This window comes from Ceratina calcarata, unplaced genomic scaffold (genome assembly GCF_001652005.2).
Source record: "Ceratina calcarata isolate Rehan_Ccalc_2016 unplaced genomic scaffold, ASM165200v1 scaffold250.2, whole genome shotgun sequence".
NCBI classification, from domain to species: Eukaryota; Metazoa; Arthropoda; class Insecta; order Hymenoptera; family Apidae; genus Ceratina; species Ceratina calcarata.
Genome location: NW_017147019.1, coordinates 1409005 through 1418867, shown reverse-complemented (window position 1 = coordinate 1418867; position 9863 = coordinate 1409005). Strand labels below are relative to the sequence as shown.

Sequence of the window (9863 nt, the reverse complement as noted above, 5' to 3'; positions counted from 1 at the left end):
GCCAAAAGTTGGCTATTTCGACGGTGGGACGGTCGGATTTTGTCAATGTCAATAAAATGCCAAATAATCATACTTAATTTGTTAAATACTGGAGTTAGAAGAAAAATGCATAGAATTTTTCTTTGTAGAGGATGTCAGTGCCTACAAAGTCTGTATAAAAAGCTTTTCGCCAGCGTCAATAATTAATTGAATATTTCCTTCTATACTTTTTAGCACGTAGCTATTTATTATTAGCATTGTTCTTCCGATGTGTTATTTCTTTTTAATTATGGGAAATGCATTTTTCTAAAGTACATAAACTTTTTGGATTGATTGTATAGCCAATACATCCTTAAGCAACTTTTTCAATTGTCATAAATTATCAGCCGTGTTCACAGTACCGTGCCTAAATACAATTTGGAGGTAACTACGAGTCCAACTAGGCTACGTCTATTACATCGAAGGAGAGAATCGTGCCAGGTGTGCGATAAAAGAAATAGGGCAAAGGAAAAGTAAAATCGAACCACAATTATACGATCAGCATGCATGCACAAAAATCTTCATGGAACTTCTAAATATGAACTCCCATGTATGCGATATCGTTTGATAATGCTGATCAAATTACTATCGCTAACATTTTATAGTTCAAACATGAAACATAATGTCTTGTAATTCTGATCATTTTTCGATCAGCATATTTGACTGTGCTAAGCAAACTAAAAATGTGCTTACAACATAATAACATAAATGTGAAGTACATTGTATTTTGGATGTCAAAGTCACCCTAAAACAAGATTCACGGTGGCTTTGACTCACTTGGCTAGCATATTCAGCAACGCGAGCGATGTATCTGGGTCTGGCCTGAGAGGTGGACTCAGAACGTGAGCAGCGGCGTGTTTCCAGCATTTATGCGCGTAGTTGGTACCATCTGTGCCAATCGCGGCTGCCAAGGTCTCGCCGAAGACGCAAACGCCACGCTTACGCGCGGCATCCACAGCTTCTGCGGCGCTACGACTCATCACATGCACTACATACAGTGGACAATTGACCTAAGCATGCAGAATCATTATGAACACAAGTCGTCTCCGTCTGTTCAAACTCTTTTAAACCCTAGCTTCTTAAAGGGTAATTGTTTTTCTCTTAAACGAGTGATCGAATCATTAAACAATCGAAGTTCAATGCATTAGATAACAAAAAAGGAAGCGTATGACCGTTGACGCGCGATTCTACAAAGTGCTACGACACATGGACTCTGAAAATAGCGGTAAGTACTGAGAACAGCAAAATCGAGCACACTAAATAAATATAAAGTGCTAAAAATAGGAACACACGCATATTCTCCAATCTTGTGGACCCTTACCTGACTCGCTATCACACAGGCTCTATTCACAGCCTCCGCCTCGACTTCTTCGGGACGCGACATTTCGTGACCTTCCGGCCCCGTGACTCCGGCTGCGAGCAATCGTTTCGTGTTCTGAAACAGTTTCGATCGCTGCCCAAATCTGCTGGAGAAGATTCGTGACGGTGCACGTAGTAACGATATGTTCGTGTCTATTTTCGCCAGGCAATAGAGCACCAAATACGGTAACGGTTGTTTCAGCGCAACGTATTGCTCCACCCGTTCCAAGGATGATTATAACGATTACCGTAAATCACGTCCGTTTACCTCTGCAATAAGATCGCCGTTTTCCGCATGAACCATGGCGATGGCGCCCAACTCCTTGCACGCTTTGAACGCCTCGATCAACTCCGGGTCCTTCAGCATATACAGGCCCTTGTAGGCCATGAACATCTTAAAACTATTGACGCCGTGAATGTTCACAAGCGTGGCCATCTCCTCTTTGACCTGTAACAAATAAAGATGAACACGATCGTAAACGGAACGGAGTCGTTTCAAACGGACGTGGAACTCGACAAGCGCCGGCAAATAAGGACACGACGATTTACATGCATCCGTACCCGGCTCGCTTGCGATTTCCTCACCGATCGCTCGGGTATTCCATTCACGATCGCGATTACAGTTACAAAGCAGTCGCGGCTGCAGATACCAGTTTCGTACGATTTGCCAATTTGCCGGGAGATTTGTTTCGTCATATTTAGGAGCGAGCTGTATGCTCCAATCGGTCGATCGTATCGATCTAGGCCAGAGCTTCGCAACGATTGATCCCGGTATTTACCGATCTAAAGGTTACGATAAAGCTAAAGATTACAGGTACGCGCTGTTACGATGTGTTTGTTAATTTCATCGCCGATTTCAATCGTTTAATTGACCATTAACGCTGGACAAAAGAAACAATCGGAAGGAAGTTAAGCGTAACGCGTCCTCTAGCCATTTCCGATAACCATCAACGAATTACGTAAATTCTATTTGCGATTCGAATATTACCGATCGTTATTCTGTAATAATGCAGGCGTGTTTAACTCGGATAATACTGCTGGCCGTATAAATGCGCAAGAAAGAGGTCACTAAGCGTGCTTTCTTTTCCAGGAAGGTCTCGTGTTACGGAAATTATCTCATTCCCGGCGACTAAATAGAATAGAGAATGCGTGTGAATGGTATTATACCGGCTCCGTTTGATGTAACCATTTCAATTCGCGACTGTTGTACGTCATTAATTACTTGTTTTAACATCGTTACGCCATAAAACACGGCTTGGGTAGACGAAATTCTACTCCATTACAATGGTACCATGAAAAAAAAGATGTGAGTCGATCCGTTCGTGAACTCACTTTTGGACTCCAAGATGTAACGGCGACGTGGAGCGAATAATCGCAGCATACTTTCTGATCGGCCGTTTCCCGGTACCTCTCGTATGCCTCCAATATAGATTCGTCGTTTCTAGGAATCACGAAGTCGATGATCATCGTAGTACCACCGGCGACAGCTGCTTTGGTGCCCTGGTAAAAATCATCGACTGACTTGGCACCCATCAGCTCCAATTCGAAATGGGTGTGCGGATCTATGCCACCGGGCATCACATATTTCCCGCGAGCGTCGATGATCCTCGTGCCGCCCGGTATTATCAGATTGCGGCCCATTTGTCTAGAATTTAAAAATAGAATTTGTTATGACGCAACAGGTGCATTAAACATTTAGCGCCGCGGTTCATATCGATCTATTAAATATCTCGGGAAATCTTCTAACTCGTGACTTTTATTTTCTCTTTAAAAAATAAAGCGAACCGTTGGATTACTACATATTTACACGGCGCGTAATTAGAGATAGGCGATGATCGGATCTTTAAACTATCCATTAGGCGGTGCATGTCACGCTTGTTTGTCAAATTACAGTTATTCTTTATCAACGTAGCCCATTGATAAATTGGACGAGCTGTATCGTGGCTTGCTCGCGTAAAGTGGCGAACAAACACGCGACCGAGTAGGAAGTAGAACGTTGAATGAAACGTCGATCGTTCGCAAATCAGAAAGTCTGTCTGTCTCACAAACGTTACTCTCGAAGCGTCGCTTAGATCATACGCGTCGGCGGTTACGCAAGTGGTCAGCAGAACGTGAGGCGTGAGAGACGTTGAACGGAGAATCGAAATCCGGCGGAGTTCCAGTTCTTTGCGAACGCGCGACGCGTTTTCGCGTTCAAGGACGTAATTACACGCGCATAGTGATCGCCAGCGCAAACATATGCAAATGCGGTTGAACCTTACTTGATGATACCGTCTTCTATGTAGATGTCGTTGTCCGTCATCCCATCGTCATTCACCACCTTACCGTTTTTGATCAACAACCTATTCTGCGCGCTCTGGAAACAGATATAGATCATTTCATGATGTTTGTCTCAGAACAAAACCGCAGCTCATCGCAATGCTACCGAGTGATAAAGGATACTCGCACGCAAGTAGTATATTATATTACTCATGTATTATTACAACGATTAGATAAGACAAACTTGTTGATACGTTCTATCGCTCAGTTTAAAAATGTTATAAATATATCGCTACATATATTTCTGTTATCAATACCATTGATGCGACGAATAGCGTAATAGATAGGGGAGGCAAGTATTAATTTTCCAGTTGACATCAAACTTCAATAGGTTACTCGTTCACCCACTCTCGGATGAAACGCATTTCATCTACTGAGCTATGCAATAATTTATGTTTATTATCTACGTACATAAGCACGTTATTACAAGAGTGTAAATTAAGAAGGAAGGATAAACCCAGAAGATTCCCATCCGTCTCGCACAAAAATTGCTCCTCATTGAGAGAGAGCTAAACCCCCCGCGTACTGTCCTTGATATTCGTTTGCAACGTGCGTCGGATCCAACATCCGGTGCAGACGATTAACGTGCGTATATCGCCGCCACGCTATGGTATACCAATCAGTATATAATAGAAGCTACGCTTCACGCACTTCCGCCAATGCTGGATTTAGAGCAGTACACCCGATGTGCCGCGACTGATAAAGTGGCCGCGACCCCGTGGCGTTCCGCGATACATCTTTCCATTCGAAAGAGTACAGATTTCACCCGGCGTTCCCAGCGGCACGGAAAATGCACCGTTTTTCGCTGATCCACTTCGGACATTACCATACAATCACACTCGGGGACGTTACCCGCCGCGTGTGCGCCATTTCCGGAGGTAACAAAGAAACACAGCTATTTCTCAACGCTTTTCACGCTTTTCCGAACGCAAATAGATCCGATCGTTTCAGATAATGAATAATGCTTGCGTTACACGTAAGTTTTGTTCTATGATTCAATCTGACTTCCGTTCCTTATTTATGACCATAGCGAAGCTCGATGCAATGAAACTATTGAAATATGGGATGTGTAGTTAAATGAAATTCGATGATATTAAATTCTTCTCATCGATACATTTTTGCTTCATGATATAGGCTGTCTCAGAAGTATTCATCGAACAGAAACAAATTTCTTAAGAATCGGCGAATCAACAAGCAAGGAGTACCATGATTAAGAATGAAGATCTTGACCTGACCCGCGGTGAAGCGTAAAGAACCGCAGACAAAACGCGCAAACATTGTCCCCTTGTGTGGAGTAAATTGAAAAGAGCCAGAGAGAAAGAAGCTGCATAAAGGACTTTCGACAATCCCTTCATCCAGGCCCTTCCCTGTCCGAGGAAAGATAAAAGCACATAGGGGAGAGAGATCGGAGGGTCCAAAGAGGAGGGTACTGCGGAAAAAAGGACAATCCATCGCTGTCGCCGACGCCACCCACGTTTTATAACCGATCCAGGGTGCGCACCCTTACGCACTCGCTAATGCAACGCGCGCTGCAAGAAACCCTTCGCGAGGTCTCCACCCCGTGAAATCGTTCCGAAACCCTCCATGAGTCTAAACCAGTGTGAATTGTGCGTGGCTTTCGTGAAATCGATCCCAATCCTCGCCCTCTCCAAAGTATCGCCGCGAGGTGTAGTTCGTTAAATCGGATTTGGCTATTAAAAAGGGGTCGTCAAACGTTTCGACGCATGTTTACACTCTGTTGAAACAATTATGGTGTTTTCCTAACGGGAATGGATGGCCTTAGGCGCGAACCGAAAGGAACGGAACAAGTATCGAGAGCGAATAACGTCGGCACGGTTCACGTGGGCATAAACCTTGTCATCTTCGCAGTATAATTATTATTGGTCACGAGCGTGAACATGTGCGTTTCATGTGTTGGTTAGAGGATCTCTGACTTGGATATTTTCAGCAGACAGTGGCTTAAAATATACGTTCTCTGCCCGGCGGCGTGATTTTTCAGAAAAGAAATTCCACCGTCACAGACGTGAGTCCACTTTGAGATACTCACCATGAATTTATAGTTCCGCACAAAATATTTTCCCTCTGCAAGGATCAAATATTTCAACGAACAAGTTTAACACTTTTGGCCATGACCTCTTTACACGATCGAACAAACCAATGAACGAAGATTAAAGTAACGCGTCGAACGTCAGTTTCGACGTACACTTACTTAAAATTATGCCTGGACCAACTGATAAAGAACTAGCAAAATCACGGGGATGCCCCGACGGATCTTACCCCCAGAAATACGCTCCTGTTAAAATCGATGTCCTCTACACTTCACTCTGCATGCTACAAGTTTTTCTCTACCAGGGCAAACATCGCTTAAATTAAAGATCTTATCAATCAAATGCATTAGTTCTTCAATCCTGATACGATCGTATCGATAATTCTATTCCCATCCCACTGTGTACATAAATGATAACGTACCGATATACATTTGAAAAGTCTTTAAATGTGTGTCGATTACGATTCGATGGCCGCTGTAAACTTTCATAGGCTTATGTTTTCTCTTCTAGTTGCTCTATTCGGATACATTGTGAGATGGTAAATCCTGCACAGTCGCGTGCATCGAAACGTCGCTCGTATCGCCGCGTTCCAGTTCGTGGCTGATCCAATTAAAAGGCGATTTCTTTTTTAATTGCGGTACGTAGCCCATTCGGCGCGTGCTAACGCCGAGGAAATTGATAATTAACCGCTTTCACAGTAGGAAAAGGATTTTCCTCCGTCTTTAAGGAGCGAAACTCGGTTTCTATCACCGGTTTTCTTTGTCAATGTAGATTGTAGACGGAGAAACTGTACACATGGGGCCGGCCGGTTCATCGCTGACCGACCGGACGCACACGGTGGCCGGTTGACTCGGCAAACATTCGCCTAAGCTAAATACAAGCACACACACACGCACACATGTCACCTTTTAAGCCGGACAAACGAGCCTCGAAGGTGCGCAATAATATTCGGCTATTTAATACGCGGATGCAATCTAAGAGTTAGCGGTAATTATGTAACGTTACATAATCCGATGCATTCTTCTTTAGAACGACGCTGCTTAAATTCAAATAACGGAATTCGCATTAAACTAATGTACGACACGCTGTATCAAGTTTACGATGATGTAATCCTGGATTTAGCTCGTAGGCCATTAGTTTAGTAATTAAACGAAAGTAATAAAGAAGCTAAGTAATAAGTTTTGATATAACAGAGAATCGAATGTATCGCTAAAACGAATATGTACGTATATTTGCCTGAGGAATGAGCTTGCTAATCGAATAATAAAATAAAAACAAAAACGAAACACAGCCCGACACCGATACGGAAGGCTGCTCTAATTTCCATTCGTGATAAACTGCCACGGAAACGGCGGCGGTGGTTTGCACCTGGCTTCCCAGAGCCTATTTATGTCACGGGAATAATGCTGGTAATCTGCATTTCTGTTGACCGACTTCCATTCGACTAAATTTGCCGTCAAGTTCTCGGTGAGGCAAATAGACGAGAAAATGAGTACGGGCGCGTGTGGAACCACTTGTCGTCAACGGAAGTACAATCAAAATTTAAGAAGACGCAAAGGTCTGACTCTTCCACTGAAGACTTAATTAAAGCTATTCAAATTCTGCATATGCAGTACATTTTCCACGCTCTACAATCAAGTACAAACATATAAAAGAAAAAAGTAATTAAGTAGTCAATAAAGTTGTCAACAACTGCTTCGACTTCCCATCAGAAAGTCTCTTCAGAAAGAAAGCATCAAACGAGTCTTCCCGACTCTATTCGGCGAGATAAAAAGCAGTGAGCAAAAACATCGGTCAACATTCACAGTTTATTTTTGCTCGCGAAAACCGCCTGGTCCCACAAGCGGCTCGCAGAAACGGTAAACGGTGGAAGAGAGAATCCACGTTTCTCAGTAGATGTTAACCGTCGACTTTCAAGCGAAAAAATCGTGCTCGCTCGCTCGCGAGAGTGATATCCGTCCACAGTGGTTTTTCCAACTTCGGGTCGGACGCAGTAGTGTCGACGAACTATTGATTCGCCGCCGGTGTTCCCGGCCTCTATCCGGCACGCGTCCCAGTGCCGTACGATTTTCCCAATCCCGCACGAATTACAGCCACGACTGCCTATCTATTAACAAAATCGACATACTATTTCCCCATTATCGATTTTGTGAAGTTCCACGATCGGCCAATATTAGCCGCTCGAAATAGTTCGCGTAAACTTTTACTGAAACCGAACACGCGATACTTGATATAATTAGACTATCATCTCTGTTCAGTTTCGTGATAGATCACGGATTAGGAAACTCTTACGTATTGTTGTCTAATATGTTTCACATAATTAGAAATATATATCATAATATTATCATTCCTACTCGATCCATTGTGTCGTGAATGATTACCTATTGTCTATTTGGATAACTTTCTCGTTCCCATATTAATAGGTATGCGAAAATAATTCGTAATAGAAATAACTTTCGATGAGAGTATTCAGACTAAAATACAGGATATGTGTAATATAGATATTCTGCGGACGATTTAACTCTGCTGCTGCGCGCAATGGAATGGTAATCCTTCCACGAAAGGCATATCGCGAGTACAGATCTACTATTGTAGCGTCTCGATTGAATAGGAACATCATGTTGAATTTCATACATTGTACACAGGGTGGGCACCTCTTTCGCGAGGTAGACCGGTGCCGGGAGCCAAGACGCCCCTCAGATCAATAAGGCAGCAACCTTGCGATAGGATGGTGCGACGAAACTTTCGGTTTTAATAGTGACGCAGAAACACCGGCACCTATCTCTCCACCCATATTTACTTTCCGTTATAACGCGCCGTATGCCTAACACTAGACGTTCAAATGTTACATGTACGCATCCGACGTTACATTTCATTATTTAAGTATCGATCCCTGTCATCACCTGCCGTACAGAACGATGGAGATGGAATGGAGATTAACCGACACAAATGTCTGGAGTAAACAAGTTATACGGCTTCCCTAGATTGCATCGTAGTTATAACAGTAAAGACGCTGTCTAGCAATTATGTTCACGCTTTTATCAATTGTAATTTATTTGTAAAATCCAACTCCTATATCGATCGCAAGTTCGCTGACCTTATGCGTAATGTGTTTAAGCTAAAATTATAAATACACAAAATTATTGTTACACATAAGTACTTACGATGTAGGAAAGTCATCGGAAAAGTGCAACGTAATAGAGAGAATACGAATATTAGATTAACGGTTATAGACGAAAACAGATCGATATAATAAGGGTTATTCCAGTTGAGGAATCGCACGAACGTAAATAGGTGTACTAGTTTTATTACGTTACTAATGAAAAATTTTTTCATTTACGCACAGTCCGTGAACGTCTATCATGGACGTTTATGGAAACTTACAACTGAACCGAATCATATTTACTCTCTCTCGAGATAGTAATTATCGCCCGATTACTGGTTCAATTTGATTAGTTCTATTTCAGATATCACTGTGTCTTTTGACATCTCTTTTGAGAATTTACTCCGTTGAACACCAAACGCCTATCACGTACGTTACTTCTAGCGAGGATCTACTTTGTTGAATGAAAATATGATTGGTAGATATATTATAAAAGCCCTTCTGATTTTCTCAGATTCAGACGTTAGATATTATAGTACAATGTTGGATAAACCGGTGTCAATCTTCCTATGGTAATGATGAGGAAACGTATTTCATATGTAACTTATTTACGCAGTAATACGTAAACGCGAGACAGCGGTCATTCATGAGACGACAGGGGAATAATAGAGGAAAAATGAAAACAGAATAAATCGACTGACCTGCAGGTGGATGGGTACCTTCTTCACCGGCGTGCTCATCTTCGATCAAAGAAAGGGTCGCGTTGCTCGTAAATGCTAAACACACGACTTTAACGGTCACGCGGTATACTCAGTACCGAGCCACGGGAACGCACTATTTTTGCTCGCGAAAATCGCGTCACACGCACGACGTTTTCCCGTGGTGGAAATCAAAAGGCGCAAGATCGAATCGAATCGAACAATCGACTGCAACTGACGCGACTGACGCTACTAGTACGAGTGCGCGGCGGTGCCGGCGGTGGTAAAATCTCATCCCTACTTCCTTCGTCCACGACG

General features: G+C 42.9%; 1 protein-coding gene and 1 long non-coding RNA gene across 4 annotated transcripts in view; one reads left to right on the top strand and one right to left on the bottom strand.

Annotated features, from left to right (window-relative positions):
* The window catches only part of CRMP (Collapsin Response Mediator Protein), a 15443-nt gene extending 5655 nt beyond the window's left edge, over window positions 1-9788 (bottom strand). The window contains exons 1-6 of one of the 3 annotated variants that reach the window (XM_018021338.2): window positions 9549-9788; window positions 3639-3733; window positions 2710-3022; window positions 1646-1825; window positions 1340-1453; window positions 796-1028 (exon numbers count right to left, since the gene is read on the bottom strand). In XM_018021338.2, coding sequence (XP_017876827.1) covers window positions 796-1028; window positions 1340-1453; window positions 1646-1825; window positions 2710-3022; window positions 3639-3733; window positions 9549-9587 — 974 coding nt within the window. In that variant the 5' untranslated portion in view covers window positions 9588-9788. The remainder of the gene's footprint in view (window positions 1-795; window positions 1029-1339; window positions 1454-1645; window positions 1826-2709; window positions 3023-3638; window positions 3734-9548) is intronic. The other 2 variants (XM_018021337.2, XM_026812025.1) reach the window with 2 other exon arrangements.
* LOC113464089 (uncharacterized) lies at window positions 3740-6910 on the top strand. The gene is made up of 2 exons (XR_003388921.1): window positions 3740-6381; window positions 6516-6910. It is a non-coding gene; the product is annotated as an uncharacterized LOC113464089 (long non-coding RNA).
* Window positions 9789-9863: the final 75 nt, after the last annotated feature.